Source organism: Aquila chrysaetos, chromosome Z (genome assembly GCF_900496995.4).
Source record: "Aquila chrysaetos chrysaetos chromosome Z, bAquChr1.4, whole genome shotgun sequence".
Taxonomy (NCBI): domain Eukaryota; kingdom Metazoa; phylum Chordata; class Aves; order Accipitriformes; family Accipitridae; genus Aquila; species Aquila chrysaetos.
In genome coordinates, this window is record NC_044030.1 from 62,529,728 (window position 1) to 62,557,504 (window position 27,777).

At 42.9% G+C, this 27,777-nt stretch overlaps 2 protein-coding genes across 6 annotated transcripts in view; one reads left to right on the forward strand and one right to left on the reverse strand.

Moving 5' to 3' along the window:
• Positions 1 to 479: 479 nt before the first annotated feature.
• On the reverse strand, positions 480 to 10,881 carry MTX3 (metaxin 3). Of its 4 annotated transcripts, none has more exons than XM_030005464.2 (9): positions 10,679 to 10,881; positions 10,101 to 10,170; positions 8,440 to 8,516; positions 6,804 to 6,896; positions 5,566 to 5,748; positions 5,342 to 5,418; positions 4,321 to 4,478; positions 3,824 to 3,912; positions 480 to 2,453 (listed from the first exon to the last, which is right to left on the reverse strand). In XM_030005464.2, the coding sequence occupies exons 1-9, from the start codon at positions 10,757 to 10,759 to the stop codon at positions 2,379 to 2,381; spliced, it is 903 nt and encodes a 300-aa protein (XP_029861324.1). In that variant the 5' UTR covers positions 10,760 to 10,881; the 3' UTR covers positions 480 to 2,378. The 4 variants fall into 4 exon arrangements, with proteins under 4 accessions (XP_029861324.1, XP_029861323.1, XP_029861326.1 ...); XM_030005463.2 differs by having other exon boundaries at positions 480 to 2,427; positions 10,679 to 10,879; XM_030005466.2 differs by lacking the exon at positions 3,824 to 3,912 and having other exon boundaries at positions 480 to 2,427; positions 10,679 to 10,880.
• Positions 10,882 to 15,693: 4,812 nt separating this feature from the next.
• Positions 15,694 to 27,777, forward strand: part of THBS4 (thrombospondin 4) — a 39,683-nt gene continuing 27,599 nt past the window's right edge. For both annotated transcript variants that reach the window (XM_030005249.2, XM_030005250.2), the window contains exons 1-4: positions 15,694 to 15,851; positions 20,086 to 20,289; positions 24,396 to 24,643; positions 25,750 to 25,855. In XM_030005249.2, coding sequence (XP_029861109.1) covers positions 15,764 to 15,851; positions 20,086 to 20,289; positions 24,396 to 24,643; positions 25,750 to 25,855 — 646 coding nt within the window. In that variant the 5' untranslated portion in view covers positions 15,694 to 15,763. The remainder of the gene's footprint in view (positions 15,852 to 20,085; positions 20,290 to 24,395; positions 24,644 to 25,749; positions 25,856 to 27,777) is intronic.

A 27,777-nucleotide genomic window follows, 5' to 3' on the forward strand; every position in this document is an offset into this window, starting at 1 on the left:
GTTTGGTTTTGAATTCACCTTGGATAAAAAGTAGAAAAAGGAAGGAAGTGCACGGCTGTGCAACCTCACTGGTTGCCTGGGATGGTATGCACTACTGCAGGCAATGTTGCTGTGATCTCTGGCCCTGTTGTCCTCTGCCATCCAGTGAATGAAGTCACTCAGGCATTGGTTTGTCAAAATTTTGCTGTCACACAGCCCAAAGCTCACATTCAGTAAGATTAGAAAACCTGTGCTTTCCTACTCCCACCTTCCTAAAAGCAGCTGTGTTGAAGGAAAGGATTGGTACTGAATAGCTGCAGTGAAAATTTAAAATCTGCCCTCATGGATACGCTAAATTGTTCCAATTTTTTGTTCTAGCAGTCAGCAGTTTTTATTTCTTTTTTTTTTTTTACAGACAAGATAAACCTTTTCACAAGGAAAAACAAAAATGTTCAAAAAACCTGACATAATTTCCATAAAAAACACTACAAAAACTCCACTAAATATCCAAAATTTTAATCTTGGAACAATGACCTTTTTACAAAGACATTTTAAAGATTTGAGTGTACATATTCACAAAAGCAACAAACTAAGGCATATTCTCCATAGCCACGTTTATAAATTAAAGACTTTGAAAAGCCATGTGACTTGATCTCATTTAAACCTTGTCAAGATACAGGCAGTACAAATTTTAAAATGTTTGACTTACTTTTAAATGTAGTGAACTGCCGGTTTATACAATTATCATGAGTATGAGCTAGATTAATTTCAAATCACTGAAACAAATACTTTAGTAAGAGCATGAAGCTTAAACATTATTTTAAAGTGCTCATTAGAAACCCAACATTTCAATTATAATTAAGAAATGTTAAAAGATATTACATTCCTTACATGTCGAGTCTGAAAGTACAGTATGTACACAATCTACAGTTTTGTCTTCATAAATAGGAAATAATTTACCATGTATCTCAAACATGACTAGTAGCTGAAGGGAAGCTGAAAGACTATTTTGATTTGGCCAGAAAAAGTTAAAAACCAGAACAGTCATCCCATACATACAACTATCGGAATTCTGTATCCCAAGCGCTGCCATTTTGGCCCATCTCCTTGACTAATTCTCTTACACCCACTCATGAAGCATCTGCCAGTATGCTGCCAGTAAAGAATTACAGCATCTCTCTTGTAACGGAATTGCTTGGGTCTCTAGAACTGCCAAGGCTGCTGCTAAGAGAAAACGTAATGAGGTGTTAAGTCCCTTAATAAAACACAAGAATTATGTGCTGCAATGTATTACACTTTGCAGAGATGAAAGAACTCTGAACTAGACTGTCAAACAATAAAAATTTGGACATTCTTTATGTTAGTTGTTGAATGAACTCTAGTGCTTATAAAAAAATAAGACAAAACTAATTCAAAGGCATCTGTGACAAATTTAAAAGCCTACATCAGCTTTCTTGCAAACCTAAAACCAATCTTGTAAAAATCTTGTAAAACCCTACCTAGTTTCCTTCAATCCAGAGCCAGAGTATGTTTGCTAGTCAAGTCTCCTGTCCTGACAGGAGCTAATCAAACCTCTCCATCTCGCTAGCAGTCCTCTGTGATTTTGACCTAACAGTTTTGCAGCATGTGGTATTACCCTGTGCGCAGGTTAAGTGTGTTTCACACAGGACTAATACCAGGTACCTGTGAAATGTTAGTATTGTACGTCATTGTACTCCCCACAGTGTGCACACTTTTCAACAATCCCCCTTAAAGTACAACATGGCAAGTTTTAAAAAATACAAACAACCTTAAAACACAAGACCCAGGAGTGTTCATGAAAGCACAATAAAAAATATTTAACTTCCTCTCATTGTGTTTCATTTCTCAGCTGCCATGAAAGGCAACATTTCATTTTTTTCTGAGTCTTTTCACCAATTTTGCAACTGGCCTTTGTAATTTTCAGACAGATATAAGAGTATACCCACTCACATATAGTTACATGATTACAGTAAAATCAAAAGCCACAACATAAAATAATGGTGAACATTCCATAAGTGGAATTGTAACTTTTGGTCAACATTTCTGCTAGGCTAAAGGCAAAAATATGCTGTACAAGATCATGTTAACATCTGCAGGAGTAAGCCTCTTGTTTACTTTAGCCTCATCTTAGTGTGTGGTCAGCCTGAACTATGCAATTTCTTAAAAGAACGGGTAGGTAGATTGTTAAGCTATTATTTCTTCCCTGCTTGTACCCATTAGCAGATTCTTCCCTTGCAAAACAACATTCATGTAAAAAAATTTACTGTGGTGCTCAGAAGAGTTAAAGGCAAACACGTGTATGGGCAACAAAACCTGTCAAGGTGACAAACGATTCAATGGACTGCCTTCTTCTCCACCTGCAGCAAGCTTGAGCGTTGTTAGCTTTCGAGGGGGATGCTGAGGACTCTTACGAAGGTTGTCGTCCATCTGCAGAGAAATAATGAGAGCCGGATCTGGCAAACAGTAGAACATAGATTATACAATTAGTCTATTTGTCAGGGCTGCCATCATTAATGCTGGTTTGGGCTATTTTTTACCCTGTTATTTCAGGCCCAGCCAAAACTGATGCCTTAGTTCCTTTCCACTCCCAAATATATTCTTGTGTTAGAGCTGCTATTCATTCCATTAGCATGTGGTGTATCAAACCCAGGGCAAATAGGTGTGCTTCTGGTCAAATAATTTCATCAAAGTTACTGAAGAAAGCAACATTGCTACTTTCTTCTAAGAGGTCAAAGTTTCAATTTTGTATGATAGCCAAATGCTGCTAGAAAGCCGATCAAAAGTCAAACTGCTAACACCAACGGATGCTTTTGCACGTTCAGCAGCTTGCAAGAACAAATGTTTTTCAAGTTAGAAACATTCTGGAGGCGCTGGGTGAATTTAGATTAGTTACATAAGACCTTTTCAAAGACAGGTTAAAATCCATCTCTGAATATAAAGATTTTACATTTTTATAGGAAATGAATGTAATGCCCTGTGCATAATGTGGTATCGAAAAGAGTCCAGTTACTACAGGATAAACAGAATCACAGAAGACAGCACAGGGGAGATCTTCAGAGGTTGCCAAGTCCATCCCATTTCCTCAAGGTAGGATCAGCTTTACCTAAATCACACCTGACAAATGTCTGCGTAACCCATTCTTTAAAACTTCCACAGCCACACTTCAATACTACAAAGAGGAGATACAATCAATACCTAACGCTACAGAAGCTGATGGTAGTTAATGACCTATTTCATACACTGATCCTTTTCAGGAAGAAATGCTTTCTATCCTTCTAGTTAGAGTGTTCTGTCTGCATCAGAAGACTAATTCACAAGTATTTTTCACGTAAGTTGTATAGCTTTTGGTAAATGCTGAGTGACAGCCTTAGAAACAAAGAATATAAAGAAATACAAGCTAGATGTAGAACAAGCAGGAGAAAGAGTGACTATAGGTTAGTGACTACAGCATTCAGCTGGGAGCAAGGAGAGCTGGCGATCAGTCTTAACTTGCAGGACCATTTCTGAGTTTTGATCAATATATTTGCCTCCTCCTTTGCTGTAATGTACACTTGCAGAAAGACACTCTTCTTTTGTTTGTACGCGCACTTACAATCAAAAGAACGTTGTCTTGCAATAAAAATCCTTTTTAACTATGAGGCTTCATTAATTATTCCTTTCAAATGACATAATATTCTTCCTGCCTCTATACACAACGTAACTCACTAGAAAAGAAGCAATTAAAATAAAATATCCATTGTACAGTTGCAGTTGCCATGCAAGAGTATCTGTGAACAAGTAACCACAACAAAGCAGGAAAATTAGAGACTGAAGCAAAAGTAACCTTTTCAATCAAGTTGGATTCCTTATTTACAAGTTGTGTGAGTTTCTGCAGATTAGCATCTGCTGTATCCTGTCCAGCCGGAGAATGGCCTGGAGAGTGAAGGTAGAAAGATGAGGAGTGACAAGGTATTTACAAAAGCTTTTAAATCCTTAAAAAAAAAAAACCAACGCATTGGAGAGAAAGTTCATGCAGTATTTTTATTGTAAGAATTTAAGAGGAAAAGCCATTCTATGTGAGAAAAACAGAAGTACTAAGCATAAGCCATAGCACAGATACAGGTGCATTTTGCCAATGCTTGACAGAGTCTAAAACTGAGTATTAACCCTTGCTTTTAATTTTCAATCCTTTCCGCACAACTTTGGAAATTTCTCTACCTCATTTCCTCACAGAAGCTCTAGCATAAAATCTAATTCTGCCTTGGTTCACAGATGGAATCCTGGAGTCCCAATCCAAACAAGACTATACATGACAAAAAGGGGAGAAGAAACACAGCTTACCTGAGAGAGTTAACCTGAAGTAGCAAGTTAAAATATCATCACAGAATCGACACAGATTGGGAAGCTGTTTCAAATGCTCTTGTAATTGTACTCTGGGGAAGCACACTTTATAAATCGGTGCAAGGAAACCAAACACAAAGGCATCCAAGGTGGTAGGCCTGAAAAGAGTGACAAACAAAACAAAAAAACCAAAGTGACTAAGGTAAGACATTAAGACCTCTACAATGTAACCGTTTTCTGTGTATGTCAAACACAGCTCATGACAGAACATAGTCAGCTCTTCTGGCATTCGATCTTTTCATATCGATCTAGTAAATGCTTTGTACAGACTATCTTGCTGGCAAGCTGAAACAGTAACTTCAGCATTAAAATCCAGTCATGCTGTCACGTGCACTGATATAATAAAGCCACTCTAAAACACATTAGTGGCATCACAAAAGCCAAGCTGTATGCCAGGGGACCAGGATCCTCTCTCATGAAGTGGTCCGACTTCAGGGGATAAAGAACAAATCATCCTTTTTAGGACCTGTTGGTACCATGATGTTGGCAGTATTTGCTCCCTGCTGTGTACATACCACAGGAATAGGAGTGTTCCCAGACCTACACCCTCCTCCTATGAAGGCAGTGGTAACACCTCAGGCTTAAAGCATTTTTTCTACATGCAAGCATAGGAGGTGACATTCGGTGGCTAGAAAAGCATTCTCTAGTGCTACACTAACTCATCAAGCACCCCACGTTTTCTTAGCAGCTGTGGGCAGCATCTGCCTCTCTGTGGAAAAATGCAGGATAAGGGAGACACCACATTGCCTTAGTCCAAAGATCTCGTTTGTGCCCTGTTTGCTCATTCAGATTTACCTGAAAAGCAGAGTGTGAGACATGAAACTACTGTGCAGCACTTTTAATGTTCTGGCAGGTTAAAAAAAAAAAAAAAAAAAGTTTAAGTGTTCACAGAGTCATGTGGTACCTGTTTTATTAATAAGTCATTAAAAAAAAAAAAAAAAAAAAAAAAAATCACACTCACGTATCTCCAAAGAAAAACTGAGATGTTCCCAATCTCTTCGACAGGAGATTTAGGCACTCCTTGGCATCCCTGTATATCTGATGAAACACAAGACTGTCTAAGAGCCCTAGGTGTAGCAAGGCTAGTATACACAGCATCGTTCATCATTTGACAGTATGCTAGACTGTTTCAGTTCTTGTCTTTGACAGCACCAACTTACAAATTCTTTACTACACGACACATACCTGTGCTTCCACTTCAGTGACACTGTAGAGTGGAGGCCCCCCCCTGGTCAGCAAGATCCTGTTCAGTGCTTCCCTGGACATCTTTCCAGGCAGATACAAACTCAGTGGGAAGGCAATCCTTGAGGCAAACCATGGCTTTGTCACGCTGCAGTAGTTTTCAGCCTCAACCCAGAAAGTGTGCAGCTGTATCAACACAAAGAAAAATATGACTGTAATTTCAGTAAAAATAGTAGACAACTCTTAAAAGTTTGATGTGTAAGATCTCATGTCAAAGCAGAAGGACCAGGAATTATTGTAATTTAAGGCAATCAGGCTCCATAAAGGATTATACTAATCCTTTGAGTGTAGAAGTATATAACTAAGGCAACAGCTACCTTCCACTTAAAGAAAAACAAAGATATTACACAGACCTATATACACGTGCATAAAATTACATGCACACTCATGTTTATCTATGTGTGTATATATATATAGATATACACACTCATACACACACACATTGTACATAGAAAATACATTACCAAAAAAGTTGCTGATGTACAGGATCAGGTTTGAACTTTCTAGGGTTGGTTTTTTTTTTAAATTGTACATAAATCTTATAATAAAAGATATTATGAAATATTGAATTTGAAACCTTGTAGGTCAGCTGAAGAGGCTAGCCTATGATATCATCTGGTCAGAATATTTTTTCTTGTATAAACTGAAGCCAAAGTCATTCAAGGGATCCAATGTCTGGGGATTTTTATAGCTCTAATGTACGTACACTAAATTGGTGAGGGCATCTGGCCATGTTATTTAGAACTGAAAAATGAAACTACTGATGGGTATTTTCTCAAGAGTTCTATAACTGAACAGTTCAAAAGAATTCCACAGTTGTGCAACCCACGTCAGACATACCACATCTTACTCAAAGCTTTTTCAGAAGAATCAAATGCAACAAAAACCAGCCACAATAAGCTGTTTTCAGGATACTGTTTCCCAAAAAACATCTAAAAGAAAATAGGTGCCCTTTTAAAATGTCTTTCATAAATTTATTATTATTACTTCACACCCTACAAACACACATGTCTTTCCTTCTCAAATGCTGTTAGGCAGTATTTCCAAAATTGGAGTAACAAAGCAAATACATTCCAGCCAGGACTATGGCTGAGAGATTTTAATGTCTCTCACATTGGGCACCTCTTGTAGCATTCACTTCCAAAAATTCTGGCCATTATAAAGTATTTCTCAATACTTACCAGAGCAGGAAGCAGCTTCTCTTCAAGCAGTGCAATATATGCCAGTGTATCAGCTCCTTGTTTCGCAGACAATTCATAATCAGCATTATATTTCTACAAATTAAAAAAAAAATACATACTATAGACAGTGTTACACAGAACTTTCCAAAAAGGTGATCAATGCAACCTGAAGCTGCTTCAAAGTTAACAGCTATCAAGCCAGTAAATACGACAACATTTTTCGGGACAGAAAGCACACGCTCACTAGAATTTCTTTACTTCTTCAGGCCAGCTATGTTAAACCTCCTTGCATCTCCCTCTTCCACTTCCCCATTCTTAGATTTTGGGGCCCTCCTAGCTGCAAAATAACTCTTGTGTCTCCTTCCCACTGCTTTCCAAACAACTGTTCAATGATACAGAGGCAATTTTTCAGTACTTAGGGATCTAGCAAACCTCTGGCAAGTCCCCATCTTTATTTTTGAAGAAGGATCTGACACTTAAGCTGGTGTAAGTGTACAAAAAGGAAAGCATTCCCATCTTTTGCTTTTAAGTACTATTCTAAAAGTTTAGAAATTGGATGCTGACAATATAAGGGACTAAATGCACAGCTAAATTAGTGCAGTTACCGCTGACTGAGCTTTTAATTCTGACACTGGATCCTTTTAAGGTACGTTAAAAGGGCTGCTAAGTTTTTTGGGGTGAGAGGAGATTCGTTTCATTAATTTAGAAACAAAGGGTCAGTGCTGATCCTTATACATCTGAAAAGCAAGCATATTATTGTTATACTTAAACTCAAAGAGGGATTTTTTTTCCCAACACTACGGAATCTTTGGTATTCAAATAGCTATGAAACTTATGAATTTTAAAACAACTGTCTAAAATCCCATCTCGAATGCACAGTTTTCAAATTCTGTTTTTCTCCCCCCAAAGATGTAAAGTTTCACTAACATGGCATTCATCAGATAATCTTCTTAACTAGGCAGGAACTGAATTACTAATGTAAAAGCAGAAAAGTGGGCTGGAGGACCAGCTTAGAAATAAAAAGATGATACCATGCTTTATTAGACATCTTTATACTTTGTGAAAAGCAGAAGTTGTATGGCTTTATTCTTTGTGAATAAAACATTAAGGGATCTGCAAAAGGCAAGCAAGAGTTGACTACGCAATAACATGATGTGCATCAATAAATACTTGCAGACATTTTTATGCTACAAGCTATAGAAAAACTACATAGATTAAAAAACAACACTGTATGTATTATCCTTCAAAAAAAGAGCACTGGGAGATGATTACCCATTTGAGCAGTTAAAACCACACTTCCCAAACTGTAATATCCTAGGTCTGCAAAGCCATAATGACGTTAAAAGCATTACAATTACGAGCAGGGTGCTCAGTGAGAAACTGCTCAGTTAAGGCAAGTTTGTTGTCCTTTTCAATGAACAGTTTTCTCGTGTCTATTTTTAAATCTTTCACACAACTAACAATCAAACTTTCAATCTGCTATTCACCATTTTGCAATTCTCACGCATATATGAAAAACAGGAAAGCACTGGGTCCGAAATGAGTTCCAGGTTTTTGGAAGCCTGTATCAACATATACAGGGGACATGCAGAGTCACTACAAGGCAAAGAAAACAAATCTTTTGAAAGAAACCTACCTGCCTTCTTAAGAAGTTTAATATTTTTGCTGGCTGAGAAATAACAATGCCTTCTGATATCAGAACTGGTACATCTCCTAGAAGGCATAAATAATACAGTCAACAATTTATATGGATGAGTTTTAACATAACTAGAAAGCAATCAGCCACTTCACCTACTTTCCTTTTCTCCATAGCATGCTCTTATCTTTCTAACATGTATGCATAAACTAAGCTTTACACAGCAGGGGAGTTCCACCAAGGTCACAAATACATTTAGTGTATTGTGGCCTTCACTAATAACAATACATAAAAAAGGGCCCACATAAAATCAGACTGAAGCCAATGTCTTCTGCTAGATATCTGATACTTTGAGAACCATGCTACTTGTCTGGATTTCAGATGTTCATCGTAAGCCAAAAATTCCAACCCAGCCCAACTGCCCTCTCAACTCATTCACCTCTGGGCCTCTTCTTCCTGCTATTCCCATTTTTCGCTGCCCTTCCCCTCCAAATCCATTTTAACCACCTGTTTTCTCTAGCCTTGCTACAACCACTGCCCAAGCTACCACTGCATAACCACGACCTATTCCAGAACCAAGTATTTCCCTTCTGCCAGAAGCTACTGGTCAGCCTTTACTCATCAGATTGCAGAATCAAAGACTGTAGAGTGTAAAATCTCTGTAACAGGGGCTATCTTACAGCACATTCACAACATAACTGCCACAATGAGTCTAACATGACTGTGCTGCTAAGTACTACTAAAATATCAATTATCAGCAACACTTACTATTTGGATTTTTTTTTTAATGCATTTTATGTATTTTGGCTATGAAGAAAGCCACTGAACTTTTGGCAAGTACACTCAGCTAGTTCCTGGTATTTTCTGCTAACAGAAAAAAAAAAACAACACTGAAAAGCAAGAGTCAAAGGGGCAACTTCTGCATGGATACTTTAATGCCTAAACTGATGATGTGGTAAGTGTAAATGACAGAGTCCTTTAACCCTGCAGAGATTTTACCTCTCTGGAATACACCAAGACAATAACTTAAATGCTGAGCAAACAGATAAGCAATGAGTAGAAGTATCCAACAGGTAGTCCTCTCTGATACCTTATCGTCAACTTCTCTGGCAACTAGGTCATTAGTCACTTTTTCTGAGTCAACCTCTCTAACTCAGCACAGTACTAAACATCCCAGCCGGTGCAAGTTACACTCTTTGAGGCTCACATTCCACTTCCAACTGCACCAGCCCATTAAATTATGTATAATTAAAGAACACTATTTCCATACACAAGTCTAGTTACTATCATTATAAATATGCAAAGTGCAAAAAGCTTAAAAATTTGCTTTCACTACACCATCAATTTAGACTACCTGACAGAAACAGGCGTGTATTTGGCACCACTGCTCTGCTGACTGTCCGCTGCTTCACCTATACTCATTTTAATAAAGTGCCCTTTGAGGCACTTTATTTATGTCTTCCATTATTTTATTCCCACAAATTCATCACACTTGATCCTGTAAAGTCATTTATCAATGTATCGTGAAGCAGGTACCCTTCACTGGGGGGGGTTACACTCATTAACGCAAAACCAAAGCATACGTAGAAACAACACAGAAATTGGAAACCGCATTTATGACGTGGTGATGATTAAAATAATAAAAACCACAAAGATGGTACCTTTTGGAGCTCTCCAAGAGTTATTTATAGTATTCACTGTCAGGGGAGCACCAGAAAATTTGGCATAAGCCTGCAATAAAGATTGCGGGGGAAAAAAATCCAGACGTTATGTGTAAGAGAAGTGTAAGATAGCACTTGAACAGCTGTTTTAAACACCGTTTCTAGGAAACGCCGCCCGTTAAGGCCGGGGCCAGGCGGCCCCCGGGAAGGCACGACGCCCTCTGAAAGGGCAGCAGCCCTGCCCGCGGCTCCGCGGGGGAGGGTCGCAACGCTCCGCGGCGAGGCGGCTCCCTGTGGGGAACTAGCCGGGGACCGCGCCGCCCCGCCAGGCCCCGCCGCGGGCCCAACCGCCGCCTCCTCCCACCCCCGGCCGACCACGGCGGCAGCAGCGGGCCCCTCGCCCAGCACAGGCCCGGCCTCAGGGCGACAAAGGCGGGCGCGCCCCTCGGCGGCGGCGCCTCTCCCGGGGGGGAAGAGCCCCGCGGACACCCGTGCCGGCGGCAGGCAAGCCCCGGGGCGCCGTGCCTCCCTCCTGCCCTCCCTTCCTCCCGGGGCGGGTGGCGGCCGCCGGCCATTACCATGACGGTTAGAGACTCCGGGTGCAGGGACGGCAGCCCCCAATCGCCTCCCCAGCAGCTCAGCTCCATGGGAGCCGCCATCTTGCCCGCCGTCCGCGCCGGAGCGGGAAGCGCGGCGCTGCTGCCCTCTCATGGCGGCGCCCGAGCGCCGCCGGCCGCGCTTCGAGGAGGGAGAAGGCGGCGGGGGGCGTACGCGCCTGAGGGGCCGCCGCCGTCCGCCGGGGCCGTGTGGCCGAGAGGCGGCGGCGGCGGCGGCGGCGGGGGGGGTCCCGCGTAAGGGCGTCCTGCCCTCCCCCTGCTCACCGCCGCCTGCTGCCGAGGCCCGGGGGCGAGGCCGCTGGAGGCGTCGCTGAGGGCAAGGGGCGTCGGCGGCCCGAAGCCGTTGCCCTGCGAGGAGACGCCGCCCGCCCTGGGACACCGTCGCTTTACTCGTGAAACACGGCGGCTTGCGCTACCGCATTGCTGAACCCCAGCTCTGTGGCTCTGTTATTACACACGAAGTTGTGACCTTCCACAGGAGCAAAAAATGTGGCTTTCGATCCAACGTGAAGAGCAGTCATCAGCAATTTGGCTTTAAAAATAAGGAACTCTGGTCATACGGTACCAGTTTTGACCAAATTATAATGATAATCCATTCAGTGTGGGTTTTTTACTGTGGACCTTTAAAGACGTCTAGTTGTCAGCTGTTTCATTTCAGCAGGCATGCCACAGCACATCTAAATACTAAGTCAACTAAAATGTTTCCATCCTTCCCACACAAGTCAAAAATAACACACGCTGACTTAAAAAAAAACCCTGCACTGACCACCCTTATTCAGGTCTTCTATGCATAAAGAGATGAGGAGAGCAAGGGCAAAGCTTCATCCATCCTCCCTTCCCCCCCCCCCCCCCCCCCGATCCATGGTTTCAGATCTGCGTGAAATTTGTGGCAGAAAGTGTCATGACAAAAATCTGCAACACTCATCTAAGGTCACTCTGCTCCAGTTTATGAAGAACATAGGAGAAGAAACACGTATCCTTTTTTTTTTTTCTCAGAAAAATGCACCATTGGCAATGTTAACAGGAGAAAAAAACTTTTTTTTTTTTTTTTTTAAATGGCTACATTACATTTCTCCTTTTTCCTCCCTAGAGGGACCACCTAACTTCTAGTCAGTCTGTCCAGGTACTTTGGCCTGTTCACCGTGTGATCGCCTCACTGAGATGTGCAAGCTCTGCAGGCAACGGTGGCTCCTAACAGCTGTGATCCCCAACATCTCTTTCTGTACGTAGGATGAGCCAGCTTACAGCTCTCTTTAAGACAGGCTGCTTAGGAGGTAAATAGGAGAGTAAACTTCCTTTGCATTGCCTTAGGGCCTAATTAATCTGAGCTGTTGTGGAGTCCAGAGCAAAGATGGAAAAAGGCAACCTGCATCTTCCCTCCCCCATCCAAAAGCTCAAGAACTTTTTCCTCTTGGTTGCCTGAGTGGAATTCCTACTAGTGTAAATGAAAAGTAAATAGGTGCATTGAGAATGGATATATGCCTTGACTTGAAAAAGTGGGGCTTCAATTTGTGTTTCTGAAAAAGCAAAACTTGTTCTGAAACCCGTGTTTGAAACCTTGTGTTCTACAAAATTTTTATGAAAATGTGGCAAGATCAAACCCAGAAGTGTTGACATAAATATGGAAGGATGCGGTTTAGAGCTGATACTTCACTTGCATTAAGTCTTCTATAACTTAATTGCCCACGAATCCTGATTTTTAATCATCCATATAATTCCATAAATACAGTGAATCTCCTGATGCATATTGGGAGCAAAATATGAAAGCTGAATTAAGCAGCAGGGATTCCTTTCCCCTATCCCATTACTTGGAATTCAAACAAGTCACAGACGCTTCTGTAAAGCAAAATCTATAATGTTGGCAGCTTCTCTGTACTCCGTATGCTTAGAAATTTATTGATTTATGTAAAATAAGCAGAACAAATATTTTAATGGTTGAGGTTTACTTGCAGATCCTATATAAAAAAATCAACAGTCATATATTTCTGTAAGAAGCTTCCTTACAAAATGTTACTGGCTTTATGAAAGTTTCTTGAAAACACAATGTCCAATAATCACGGTTTGATTCTTATCCAAGATATTAACCTCCAGTAAATTAAGCTAGAGTTTGTACTTCAAAGAATGCACAAGAGTGAAAAGGCAATAGATAGTATTCCATTGTTTTTATTGAAAATGATGATTAGAAGGTCAAATAGCCCCTTCCAGACAGCAGATAAACATTATACTTTGTGAAAATCCCTTAAAGAAGGTTGTGCTTGAGCACAAAATCCCCTTCAGTCTGTAACATACTCCAATAATAAAACTCCGCATAGAAATGAAAATTGGAAAAATTGTGGTGACCTTTATGTGTACTGTCTAAGTTCATCCAAAGGTGGACTTAAGCTTCTGTGTATATGCATTGTGAACTGCTTCCCTTTTGTTACATTGTATTTTGCAGCATGCTCTGTTTGCCAAATATTGCTTCTATGTGCACTCCTGGTGAGTAAGCATGAAGAATAAGCAGATGTAGAGCAAGAACAGAATACGGTCCTCACAAATCTAACACTAATGACTATAGGGCTGATCAGCATCAGTGCAAGAGACTCCCTAGGGCCAATCAGCATCAGTGGAAGAGACTCCTCTGTAGTTAAATCAGAAGTGAAAAATGGTAAGTCAAAATTATTTAATAAATATTTCTCACAGACAGGGGAATTTTTTAAGAAAACATTTTGTATGTTGTGATAAACTCAGATAAATTACATAATATATGGTTGCAAATAATTCATGGTGTTCCCTTAGATAGGTGAAAGCAAAACTTTACTATCCTTTTAACACCCCTTTTTTGTCTGCTATAGTCACTGAATGCTTTAATACGGAACTGTGATGATTTTGCAGACCTTCATGATGTTTTTGTGTCAGGCATTTAAGCCTATGTTTCCAAAGAATGCTCTTTGGTGATGAAGGGCTTTTCTGTAATAGATGGTAGAGCAATATCAGTGCTGCTCTAGGTCCATGTATTAGCTTCTGCAGCATCTGTGCTGTCTCCATCCTTTAGGCTGGGGACGAGTTCTGGACTGAGACTTCTTTCTAGGGAGCTTGTGGCACTGTAAGTCCTTCCTTCTTCCTGTTTTTGTTCCACATCCTTGCCTCCTGCTCTACCCCCTTTCAGCCTCCATCTTTCTCCCTGCTCCATAGCACTCTGCACCGTCTGCTCTGTTTTTCTCACTCCACTGTACAGCTCTCTGCCAGCCTGCTGACACCACCACGTCATTGTGTCACTTCCACTGCAGGGGCAAGGGCAGTGGGAGTGAAGCTGAGGTGCTTCTTGTTGCATGGAGACATATAGAGAAGAGCAGCAGGGTGAGGAGGAGGAATAGCCCTGTGCTGGGACACACTGGCTATGGGGGAGCACCCTCCCGCCTGGCACTGGGCAGAGGAAGAAATGAGTGACTAAAGGAGTGGGTCAACACTGTTGCACAAATAAGCTAAGTAGGGTGTGTTATCAGGTATATACCATGCGGGGAGGGCAACTAAAGGGCATGTGAATATAGGCTAGCTGAAGGTATTTGAAAATCCCACAGCGCCTGGAGAGAAGCCCACACCTGTGCTCTGCGCAGTGGCAGGGCTGCTCGGGCAGACCCTTCGCAGCGCACTCCGCAGCCCCAGCCATGCAGCATGCTGTGTCTTGCCTCACACACAATGAGCCCCCCAAGGGCTGTTCTCTGCGGTGCTCGTTAGCTGTATACGCCAAGCCTGATGTGACTGAACATTAATCAACACTACTTTTCTCACTTAACATAAAATTTCCCTCCTATTGTTGCCCTTCTTTTTATGATGTAAATAATATCAGACAGCTCCAGCTATTCCAATTGCGCACTGGGTAGCAAGCTGCGAGGGAGCCAGACATGGCTTCCTGGGCTGCTTCTGACGTGACAGAGGTTCGTCTGCAGGGCTGAGGCACACAGAGAGGCACAGGACAAAGAGGGCAGGTTGGGAAGCCCACCATGTGCTGTCAGCTCCTGAGTGGGAGAAGCACCTTGCAGCTCTTCTACTGCCACAGGGTCCCGTGGGAGACCCCTTCCTTCCTTTGTGAGCAGAAAGAGCCAGGCTGGGGGGGGTGGGGGGGCAGGGTGGCCTGCCTAATGGGTGGTTCCACGTGGGCATGGAGGAAACCGGTTGCACAGCTGCTCAGCCCCAAAGGGGCTTGCTCGCTTGCTCTGCTTCTCCCGTCCTTTCTCAACATCAGCAAGGCAGAGGCTAGAATTTGCTGGAGTAGAGAAACAACGGGATAATGACATCCTGGGGGCATACACAGTACTGCAAATTGTTGTAGCTGAAAGCAGAAGGGTTTTTTAAAACTGACTTTGGCTAAGTCATCAGGTTTGGGGGTTTGTAAGACAAGCAACCTTTTTCAGTAGCCTCAATCCAGTCGGTCTGAGCTCTCCCAAAGCTGCGATCTCTAAATGAAATGGAGGAGCAGATGATACGTTCCTCACTTTGCCAGTCAGAGTCCTCTCGAAAATGAATTTGCCCCAGTCTGCAATCTGCACGACCCCTTTTGGTGACACTCTTCAGATAGGAAAAGTGGATGAGTTAAATTCCTACCAAGACCAAGTCTAGACACCAGAGCATCGCCACCCGTTTTGAATTCAATGCCACTGAAGAGGTTTCAGTTCCCGGGTCTCCTCAAAGGGCAGACTCCAGCCGGGATCCCAGCAGGTGTTGACCTCGCCGGTCCTCGGCAGGATCTCCGGCTCTGCCCGGTCCAGGCACCCCCACCGACGCTGGTCGTTCCGGGCTCGGGCCCCGACGGTTCGTTCGCTCCCTTCTGGTCCACCCCAGGGCTCGCCCGTTCCCCGCCGCGGCCCCCCGACGGCGCGGCACGGCACGGCGCGGCGCGGCCCCCGCCCGCCCGCCCGCCCGCCCCCAGGCGCCGGGGGAGCCCCGGCCAATGGCCTGCCGCCGCCGCCGGCCCTCCCCGGACCCGGAGCCGCCCCCGTTAAACGGCGGGGCCCGGAGCGGAGAAGGCGCGCCGTCCTCCGCCGCCCTGCCCGGCCCGCGGCCGCCATGGGGTGCGAGCGCGGCGCCGCCCTGCTGCTCCTGCCGCTCGCCCTGCAGCTGTGCCCGGGCCGCGCCGCCCCGCCCGCCCCCCGAGGTAAGGGCCCCCGCCGCCCCTCTTCCCTTGGTTCAGCAAGCTTTTCTTTCCCCTCTTTCACTGCAGAATGGCTTTGGGTTTGCGGCGTCCCGTCCCCTCCGCCGGGAGCCCTGTGCTGGCAGGGACGCGGGGCTGGGGAGGCGCCAGCTCTGCAGGTGCGAGGGGAGCCGGAGCCCGAGCCCGAGCCCGAGCCGGCGCCGTCGCGGGCCGCGGGAGCGGCCGCTGCCCGGCGGGGCGCAGAAAGCGCCGTCGGAGCCGCCGCGCCGCCGGGCTGCCCGGGCCCCGCGGGCGTCCCTACCCATGCTTTGCCCCGCCGGACTGGCGGTGGGAACCGGAGGAGGTCGCGGTGTAGCCGCTCCATCAGCCACCCCCGCTAAAATCAGCAAAAAGTGGTCTGGTTTTATAGGGGTGCTGGTAGGTGTGTTGAACGTCTGAAGAGCCCTTCTTCAGTTGCAAGTTGTCATAAATGGGAAGTGAGTTCTAAGCTATGAAAACTCGTCGGGAAAACTCTACTTCATAAAGTGTGTAGGAAAACAGGTACCTTCGAAGTCCTGCGTTACTTTGGCAATGCTACGCACGCAGTAGGTCAGGAGCCGCTTCATTTTAGAGTGTGCATAAAGTGAGTGGTATCGCTCTCCAGTAGCAGTTCGTGACTGGAACCAGCTCAGCTACCGAGTGCAGCAGTTAGCATAACTTCGTGCCGCTCCAGGAGCCTTAAAGCTGCTCCTGGTTCTCTCTGCATTTTTACCCCCTGCATTGTACAAAATTACGTTCAGCTTTTTAATCGGTTATTTCTTAGTTAAGTGAAGCAGATCTAAAATACAGCCAATCAGATTAATTTAGCTGCATTCCCAAAAGCCTTTGTTGGAGTCCTTCTTGATGTAGTAACATTTCAGCAAATTGTCATATTGAGAAGTAGGGTATTGCTATATTTTACAAAATAGAGGCAGATTTCTGGCTTGTCAGGGGCAGTGGCAAATGAAAGACCCCACTCTCAACATGTGAAATTTTCACCTTGCAGTCAGTCAGAAATCATTGCAATGGGGTTAGGGTTTCACTTCAGGTGCCTAAGCCATCATTAATTGTCTTGAAAAGTGCTGAACAGCAAAGGAGCAGTGTTTACATTTATGGTTATTATGGTTAGCTGTGACTGGAGAAGAAGCTTGGAGGGTCTCAAAAGCTGGTGTGACATGGCAGCAGAATTAAGGGAAAGAAAGGGTCTTTTATTTTGAGCTCCATCCTCTCCTGTGCCACTAATTTCCCATCTGAAGAGCTAGCCTTGATTTTGTGGGGCACATCTCCCAAGAGTGGTTTGCTACTGTCTCAAGGTGTATCTGATCCCTTGCTAGCATTTTCACAGGAGGGTGAGCAGCTCCCTTCTAAAAACCACAGAAAGCAGGCAGTGGAGAGAATTCTTGGTCTGTCTCACGAGTGGGCTCAGATTAGCTCAGTGGGTATGCACACTCGTGCTCAGAGGCATGCTTGAGTACTCACTCTCACTGCATGGATTGAAACCAGCTGCTCGTGCCTTTCAGCGTCAGCAGTCCTTTTCTATCTGTTTGTTTTCAAGTCTGCCCTTCCAGGGAGAGGAACAAAAAGGTGAGATTCTTCTAAAAATGAAATCTGAAATCATTGTGGATTTTTTTTCTTGTTCCTTACAAACAAGCAACTGTAAGGTCTAAGAGCTGTCTCTCTCTGCCAACTCTACTAAGGATGTAAAATGAGTTTTCATAACCCCATTGCACTTCTGCTAGCCACTTTTGCTAGCATATCTGTTATTTATGCTAAAGGATGGATCTGGTCACATACTGCATCTACATGCTGGTCAGCAAAGATATCCCAAGAGAGGGTTCTATAACATGGTGCCGAAGGATCCAGTTGAGGCAATGCACTTTACAGAACACAACTACCAAACCAATTTGAGCATCCATTCAAATTTCAAAAATTTCAATGAATGTTTTCCGTAAGGTTAGGCAGATGTTTGCCAGTGTTTAGTCATTACTTTTAGAATATTTCTCCTGCATTTTTAAGTGTTTGGCTCTAGCAGATATTAATCCGTCTCACAGGAATTGATATAAAATCAGCCAATAGACCTAGAAGGACTGGACAAAATGTATGGCTATATTTTGTGCTGTCAGAGACTTAAGTACTGTATTGTGGTGCTCTGGCTGAGAAGACACAGCTGTATTTTATGAATTATTACCTGCAAAATGTTGTTGTACAGAGTAGTGAGTTGCATTTCAGTCTCTTGCTTGGGCTATTGCTTTGCTCTCTGTGCACTAAACGTGTTGAAATACTCAGCCTTTTGCGTCTGCTGTCTGGGTCACTGGTTTCAGTGGGAGCAGTGATTGTCCTGGGATGCTGTAAATCTGAACTGAATGAAGGAGAAGTCCTTTGACCAGATTCATCTCAGATATGTGTTTCTTAGTTGTTTGACAATGGTATTACAAGTGCATATAAATCAAAGGCCTGATTCTTTTTGTGTTGTGTCCTGAAAACTCTCAGTAGACTCATGGGATCCTTGGACCCAATGCAAGTCTAGACTTAAGCAATGATCTGTATCTCAATGGTTTCATGAGATGAGGGGGAAAATCTCTTCATTTTTCTTTTTTTGGAAATGATATTACTGCCTAGATGAATGGGTGCTCCAGAATGAGCAATGGAAGCAGCACAAACCCAGGCCCTCATATAAGGGAATAGGGTTTCCCACATGGCTGTGGGTTGGTCTGTGTGCCCATATGATTGTCCTCTGAGCGCTCTTCCGTCTCCTGCTTGTAGCATATGGAAACACTGGATTGGTAAGATAGTCCCATCACCTTAGTTGACGACGACAGCTTTGAGGTTGTGCTGGGTAGAAAAGACTCGTCTGCAATGGTCCACCATTTTTTGGCCTGGGAAACTAAATTTAGTGGTACAACCGTGGGCTCGAATCAAGGTAAGGCGCAACGTGCTGTCATGTGCCTTTGCTGTCTGCCTGGTGTTAGGGCTCTTCTCTGGTGGAAGCTCTACAGTATTGTGCTGGTATGGGAGAAAAACATGGCCCAGCTATGATAGGCTTATGGAGTGGCAGTGGTATAAAATGGCTAAATATGCCCATATATGTAAATAACACTTGTGCATAGTCATTTATCAGACATTATTGGAAGGGTATTTTTATATATATATATATATATATATATATATATATTTACACACACACTGCTTTAATAGCAGTGGGTTGAAATAGGAGATTATCAAGAAACCTAGTGGAATAGTTTATTGAGTTTGGAGACATCATGGATTTAGGCTCATTGAGGAAAACCCCCGTTTGTTGTTTCAGTGCCATAAGGGGGGTAGCTGACACATATGAGTATAATCTTAGACTCTTTACTGATGCATCATGCAAAAATTAAAAGAAAAATTTGAAACAGCTTTCACTATGCCTTCAGGGTTATTTTTTTTGTCAGGCCTGTCCTTCTTTGTTATCTGTGCCAGAAGGGAAAGATGAGTCTTATTTATGTAATATATCTTCTCAGAAGTCAGTGAAGTGAGAAGGAGGTTATGAACATCATATTGCTTACCTGGCTTTTTAGCATTCTAATTGGTGCCCTGCAAATACCATCAAAATGTTTCTTAGGATAAGTACATTGGAAATATGTCTGAAGATTTTGATGCTGGATCCTCAACCAATTGAAATGTGAACCCAAGCATCTGAATTTATGAAAGCAGAAACAAGTTAAAAAGGTTTCTGTTGAGGTGCATCCTCAGAAGAGAAGAATTTTAGACATCTACCTGAAAATATTTGAGTACCTCAATTTGAAGACTAGATATTTCTAGGTCAGTAACTTATCAATAATTCCTTTTTAAAAGAAGTTGCTAAGAGATAATCAGTTGCAACACAATCTATATGATATTTTGATAGCATCATGGAATAGTTTTGGTTGGAAGAGACCTTTAAAGATCATCTAGTCCAATCCCCCTGCCATGGGCACGGACATCTTTCACTAGATCAGGTTGCTTAAGATGTACCTGCTAATGCCAGGGAGGTTGGACTAGATGATCTTTAAAGATGATCTTCATACTGGTAATTTTTGTGATCATATTATTTATTTTAGGTAGGACAACTTTGGTTCATTTTAAAGTATCCATATGGAAATAGTGAAGAGTGTACAATCTTCAGTGGGTGGCTTCAGACTACATTCTTCTTTGGTCATTATTATATATAAATTGCTGTTGAAACTTGCTTATTTTTCAGTTTTTGATCTTCTTCCGTATTCCAACAAGAGAGTGGTAACGAACTTCTTGCAACAAGCATTTGGCGATCCTGCGCTGAATGAAGTGTACTTGCTCTCAACATTCAAACTGCAGCCAAAGAGCACAGCCACCATATTTGGCCTGTATTCGCCTGCTGACAACAGCAAGTATTTTGAATTTACGGTAATGGGACGGATGAATAAAGGTAAGTTGTTTGGAGTATGTAAGGGAAAACTAGTGTTGGATCCATAGTTATTGGTGTGTCACAGATGGATGTTGAAAACTGTGTGATTAACCTTTGTGCTTGAGTCATTCCTGTTGCATGCTGTCACCACTTAGGCCCCCCCTCACAAGGGAAAAGTGTTAGTTACATCTCTTCTCACTCCCCTTCTCTCTCCTTTCTCTCACTGGATACTGCTCTCTCTTGGCCAGGGGAAGCTGACCTGGCAGTCAGCTGGTATCTCCACTCTGCCATGGCACTTGCTCTGAGCAATGCTGAGAAAGGAGTCAATTTGTTTTTCTTTTTTCTTTTCCTTTCTTTTTCCCCTTGGGACAATCACTGGTTCTGATTACTCAGGAATGTGAGGGACACATGTACATGCCGCCTCATGCATATGAAAGGCAGGTTCTTGTTCTGCTGACCCTGGAGGTTAGATGTGACTGTGCAAGACAAACATTCCTAGCACTTAGGGGATCTTCTGGGTGAATTAAAGTGTTTGTTCTCTGTTTATTGAAATTAGTTAACCAGGATTCAGAGTAGGAACTTCAGCAGACTTTTAGAAATGGAGAGCTTTCATTACTCTCTAGACCAGATCTAGGATATATTGCAACTTCAAGGTTCAGCGAAAAATTGTCGAATGATGTAAATTATTGTTGCTACATTGACTTCACCACTGCTATGATAATCTGCTGCTGCAAATGTTGTAATCAGGCAGCTGAGTCCAATATACTGAGAAGCTCTACTGAGAAATTTCAGTTTATACATAGGAAAATTATTCTATATGCTAAAGAAAAGAATACCTTTTGCTTGGAAAATGTAGGGGAATGAGTTAGATAAAACATTGGTAGTTTTATCAGGTCTGCCAAAATCCTTCTGAGGTCAGGGAAGAAGAACTTCTGTGCTATGTGTGTGTTGGGGGTAGTTAAGATGTGGTCACACAGCCTTATCAGTGTCATACAATTCCTAACACTGACTTATCTAATTGTTAAATAAATGATAGATCACACATACTCCCTCTCTCCCTCTCACATACACACAATTGTGTGTGCAAATGTTATATATAGGAATGCATATGTATACACACAAATATGCGTGTTTGAACATATCAAACTCTTTTGATTTTCAAGAGTACCTGCATGCCTGATGGTTACTGATACGCTTTAACTAACAGACTTAAGAGGCTTTCTGGTGGAAGGTTATGTGCCTTCATTTGGTTTTGTCCTCAGTATGTTGGTGTTGTATTTGAGAAGTGTCTGTGACAGGATGGTGGAATGTAGATAGGCAGCACGAAAAAACTTCTACTGTCAGTGACCAGTGTTGGGGGTGTGGGGGACCTCTGTAACCTACCTGTTGTAAAGGACTGATCAAAGAGAGGGAGGCTTTTCACAGCAAGGCTGTTCCATGGAGGTCTCTTTGCCTGCTTATTACATTAGTGCTACTTGTTTAAGTCATATGGCAGCATGTGACTAGTAGGCAGAGTTTTCATGGGTGATTTCTCTGGAATTGTCAAGTGTCCCACATGGCTACTTCATACAGTAAGCTAAACCATATCCAGGAGATCGTCATGTGAGCTGAGAGTATGGAGAGTGAGGGCTGTTTGTGATCCTCTCAAGACTGGAGATCATTACTTAAGTGGTGAGCCAATGTTGGCTTCTTAGCAAAATGCAGGGTCTAAATATCTACAGTTTTGGAAGGGTGCATATCTGCATAGTCCTTCCTCTGCATGGTATTTCTGCTTAAGCACCCAAATCTGATCTAAGTAGCCCAAAGCAGGCCTTGGTTATCCTTTAAAGTGTCACATTTGAGAGCTGTTTTCCAAATGGTTTGCTCATGTTCTGGTTTTGTTGTGGTATACCTGATAGTAAAATGCTCATAACGCCTAAATGTTTTTAGAGCACGATCTGAATTACTGGGCAACTGCTCAACTTGTTTTGGTTAGACCAACTTACTTTTCAGAGGCAAATAGCATCCATGGGTTTCTTATCCTTTTTGAATGATTGCATTACGGAACAAACAGCGGTAAGTGCATAAAAGTGATGTAACTTAACAATTCTGTGAAGCAGTTCCTGTTTACTGGCACAATTAGGAGTTTCATTGAAAATCTGTTTCTTAAACAATATGGGTGAGCCAGGTATTCTCATGAATGTCAGTGTAGAATATCGTAGCAGCAAATATGTAATGCAGGGGCTTGGATGAGTTAAATCTTATGGAGGCGGAGGCTGTGGTCCAGCAAAATCTCCCTTCAAAAGCCTACTCTGCTTTACCAGATGGATATTTGGCTTTGGCTGAGGAAGGAATACTTGATCCTCCTTCCAAGCCAGACTGCTTCTTGTCCTGAAACTATTCTGGCAGGGTCTGTTCTGGGCCCTGCCACCATCTCCTCTTTCTTTCTCTAGCTTACTGCTGCGTTTGGTCACTCCGAACGCAGAGCCCAGATCCAAAGACCTTGCTTTCATATGACCAGGCATGGATAGCATTCATATAAGTAAAATGCCTGCAATGTACTCTGCCTTGCCAGATCTTTGAGTTTGCCAAGAAACACTACCTTTTAGCAAGTTACTGGTGACCTCATACACCTTTGTGGAAATATGAGCGCTGGCAGTGTTTTGACATAGACAGCAGTGAAAACATTCCTGATATTGATCACAGCTGCTGAGACTTTAGCAGTAGTGTAGACTTTAAAGATGGAGACATACCCTGCCCTGCTCATGCTGGATTCTTTTAATCATTAGACTGAGCAATTAGAAAAATAGTAGGGAGGATGTACCCAGTAACTCAGAAGGTCACTGACAAACAGAGGTATCACAGCATCAGAGGGTACATTCGTAGTGGAGAGGTGGGAAGATAATTTGTTAAATGAATAGAAATGGGATGAGTTCAGTAGGTGTTATTAGCTCTGAAGATAATAAGAGTTTTTCCCTCCACTATATCCACAATTTTCAGCTGACCTCATGTTAATGTAGGTGTTTCTTGAAGGTCAGAGTATTTGTGAGGTCTCACTTGATCCAACAGTAGTAGCCCTCTGTGAACTTCAAACAGATGTTCACAAGAGCCAGCACTTAACTCTTTAGGTGCCCGGCAGCTGTGCAGCTTGACTCCTCAATGCACGTAACCATTATCATGAGGAAATAAGGCATATGCAGGCTGGTGATCAGTGGGATCTTTGAAACAAGGTCTGTCTAATATTGTAGAGTAGTTATACACTGTCTAGATGCACTCAGCTCATTGCTTCTGAAGATATGCATTCGGAGAGCCAGGGAGAGATTTTGTGGAGAGAACTAGCTAGCTGGTCTAAGAGATTTAGCTTACAGATCCTAGCTTACTGATCCAATTTCCTTAGGAAAGAGACATTTTTTCAATATTACGCAGTGCATAAGAGTTTTTGTTTGTCTGCTGTTGTGTTTTTTGATAGTGCATTTTACTTTGTAAAATGACAATTTGTCGTGTGAATTATCAAGTAGGTCATTCACTAATGCCTTAAAAACTTGTTGAGAGGGGGCTTAGTCATCTTTAGGGGTGGAATATGTCTTTTCTGCATTGTATTTTGTTTTTACTTACTATTTGTTACAGAGAAATGCAGGTTATTGGCTTGGAATCATGCTTCCTTTGGTTTCTTTAATGACACATTTGGATACAGTCAGATGGCTTCACTGAATGCAATATGCATCACTGAAACTGATTTTTCTAGTTGTACATTTCTGCTACAGAGTATTTCTAGGTCTATCAGATACGTACTTGCCAAAGTGCTGGCTGCAGGCTGTTTGCTACACCCTTCACCTTTATCACTTGTATTTTAGCACATTACGCCCTGTAAGGTGACGTTGGTTAAGCCAGTTAGAGGCCTGGACAAAGCAGTGGAAAACGCTGCGCAGGCAGCAGTGCTTCACAAGTCATGCAAGAGTCCTGGTAATCCTGCTCTGAGAGTCAATGTCCCATTTATTATTACCATTTATATCTGCATATGGGATGAATTTACAAAAGCTGACATGTGGAAAAATACCAAAGCAATTGCAGATTTCCACAGGATCTTCCTTGATCAGCCTTGGGTTATCTACTACCCTCTGATAGTCCTTCTGTGTATTTTGTACTAGTGGTGCTGCGCTATCTGAAGAGTGATGGGAGGTTGAATTCGGTGATCTTTAGCAACATTCAGCTGGCTGACGGGAAACCCCATGCTGTCATCTTGTGGCTGAGTGGCCTGCAGCAGGGATCGAGCACAATAGAGTTGTATCTGGACTGCCTGCAAGTAGGTGCCATTCAGGACCTGCCAAAAGCATTTTCAGCGCTGTCTCAGAGGTCTGTGGCAGTAGAGTTGCGCACTTTCCAGGAGAAGCCACAGGTGAGTGGGAAAACTGGGAGCACGCTGAGCACTTAGAGGGATCACCAGGGATCCTCTGGATCACTGAATCCAGACCTCAGCCCTCACAGCAGCCAAGCTCTGTACAATGGTGCTTCAGTAATACTTGACTATTAACTTGTGAAATAAATGTAAATATAAGTTCCCTATGGAACAGGTGAAATCTTAGCTTCATTAAACCCAGTACTAATGCTATTAGTTTTAAACACAATTTTTAGCTTATTAAAAAAAATAAATTACTGCCTCCCTCATTTCAGTCTATGTGTTTCTTGGGGACTGTACTTCTTGCAAGGACTTAGCTGATACAGTAAGTGCAGCTCTTCATCAGCTTCTTACAGCTGTTCAGTATGAGCAATGCTTGGCTATGTATGTGGCTTTCCTCTTCATGATAAGCCACATGGGCTAAAAAGAAAAAAGAAGGGGGCGACTCAGCTGGTGCGAGAGTCCAACCACCATCTGTTTGACTACAATAGCTTTTCCTCCTCTGTCTGCCAACCAGGGGTTGGCTTAGCTTCCTTTCATCTCTGTATCAGCAGTCCAAGGTAAACAGTATCTTCCACAAGCAACTTCCATCATCATTAATGCAAAATATGCATTAGAAGGTGCAAAGGCATTCTGCCCCCAAGGTTGCCCCCTTGTTTTGTTTCACTACAGGCTTGAAAATGAGCCTGTTTATATGGAGAATCATTGAGGTGACCACATTCCTGACCTGGTTGCGGGGGGGGTACAAGGTGGGGAAAGACTGCTTTGGATTCAGTTCAACAACAACAACAACAAAAATCATTCTTATATGCCATGGATATAAAAATACGTGAGCTTCCTGGTATGTGAGATCCTATGAATTGGAATAGTAAACAAAAAAATTTCAAAATAAAACCATAGCTATGTGAAAATCTGCAAGGCAAAGATTAGGGATTTTATTGAGGTTCAGATGGTGATGGGTGGTCCTGGAGGGGTCAGCGCATAGGAGCCCTGCATGCTTAGGAAATGGACAACCACTTTAAAAAATTAATTTACTTTGTCTGATATTTCACAGTTTTTCCATTGTTGTACCAGAATTGTGAGCTCTGTTTTTCTTGTGAGTCCAGGATACACTAGATGAGCTGAAGCTGGTAACTGGAGGAACACTTGCCCAAGTGGGAAACCTGCAGGATTGTTTTCTTCAACAAATTGAACCTGTTCCTCAGTATGCTGGTAAGGCCTGCAACCAGAACTTAACGTTCTTCCTTAGGATATCAGTGCAAAGAAGCTAATGTGATGAATATTAAAGAATAATAAATATTTGGAGAAGCTATATAGGCAATTAATAACACTTGTTTGACTGAGTTACAGCCATGATAATTTCCTGTAAATGTTTTAGAAACAGCTCAGTTTGGAGAGAAAATGGTCCCTGCTGATGATGATAAAGCAATGAGTTGTTGTCCTAGTGAAGGAGGAGTCTGTAATGATTAGAAGAGGCTTTTTAGCCTAATTTGGAAGACAAACTTTTGTGATTGTGACCTGCTTGTGTCAGCTTAATAATATTTTAAGTATTCAAATTGCAGACAATTGCAGGCAGAAGTAGTCCTAAATGTGATACACTGCTACAGGCTTTATGAAAACAGGTAGATGGACAGAGTAGCAAGACCTATCAATGCACTTATCCACATGGCCAGTATTCATCTCTTGTTGATCACTGGAGTGTCACAAAGAGGGGAGGAACAAGGCGTGAAGAAGGACGCAGGAGACTGCAGAGCATGTTGGTGCTATGGCTACAGAGCCTGTGGGTCTGCGTGGGAAAAGCCATTACAAGGCAGCCACTAGTCCTGCTGCAAGTTAGCTGAGACTTTTGTCACCTGCTGGTCTGGAAATCTGCTCCAAACCCAATTATTTTTTTGCCTGTGCTGGGCATTGTGGAGACTGAGCTGGGAACAGGGAGGAAAGGAAGGAGCTGAGGCTACTGGGATTCCTGCAGGTCGCCAGGGGCTGGGTGCAATCCCCTGTGATGGGTGAGGGTGCTCTCTAACCTCTTGACACAGCAAACCTGGGATAGACTGCCCCATCTGTACCCCTTCCTAGTCCCTGTCTATCTGCCTTCTGCTGCAGGTGTGCGGGAGAAGAATGGGTTCACCCTGTGCTTGTAATATGTTAGTATGTGACAACCATGGGGGAAAAAAGTGAGTTCAAGGTTTGAAATAGGATCCATGAGAAGTTCTCTCTCTTATACCCTTTCCTGCCCCACCCCGCCAAACCCAACCCTGCAGCATTGCTACTTTTGATTAGAATAGAGACAAGGTACACAAATTTTATATGAAAGCACCCTGGGTCCATTACATGAATATAGGCATCAGTGGTATGCAGTAATAACAGAATCTGTTTTGCCTTCTAGCTGTGTAAATACTCAGTTGCATATGCTTCTGTTTTATTCCTTCTTAACATATGTACACCTAGGCAAAAAATACAGAGTTTTATCATGAAAGGTCTCTCTTTTTCCCTAAATCAACAGGCCTTTGCACATAGAAGGAAAGGGTAATCCGGTGTTTCCTCCTGGAAAAACTCACAGCTCCGAGTGAGGTTTCCAGATTGGAGGCTTGCAGCTTTCTCATTTGTAAGTTTTTGCTCATTAATCAATAATGCAAATGGTAGTAATACAGAGAGATATTGTCTCTCCCTGGCTGCCTCTGCTTGGCTGAGCTTCTCAAATTCAGTTGCTTATAACCTTCAAGTGGAGTTGGTATAATAATAATAATAGTAAACCTCACATGGCTATATTCAAAGTCCTCATAGTCAAATCCATCAAAGGAAAAGGTGCAAATGTTCCAACAGCAATATTAATTCAGCTGTCTTGCACTTTGTATATGCTTCATGATGTGCTTTTACAGGAGCAATATATCAGAGAACCACAATTTTGCCTTCAGCCAGAAAAAGCTGGAATGCAAATGCTTAGCTGTATAGGGGTGTGACACCTATGCACCTTGGTAAAAACATGTGTTTTCATACTAGTTGGAAAATGCTTGGGAGATCTTTGGACTTGAGTAACTGTACATGGCTTTGACTGTGTGCCTGGTTATTGCTCACTGTTGTGGCAGCAGCGTTCCCTCCATGTTCAGTCTGTGAGGCTGAGACGCCTAAGAAGT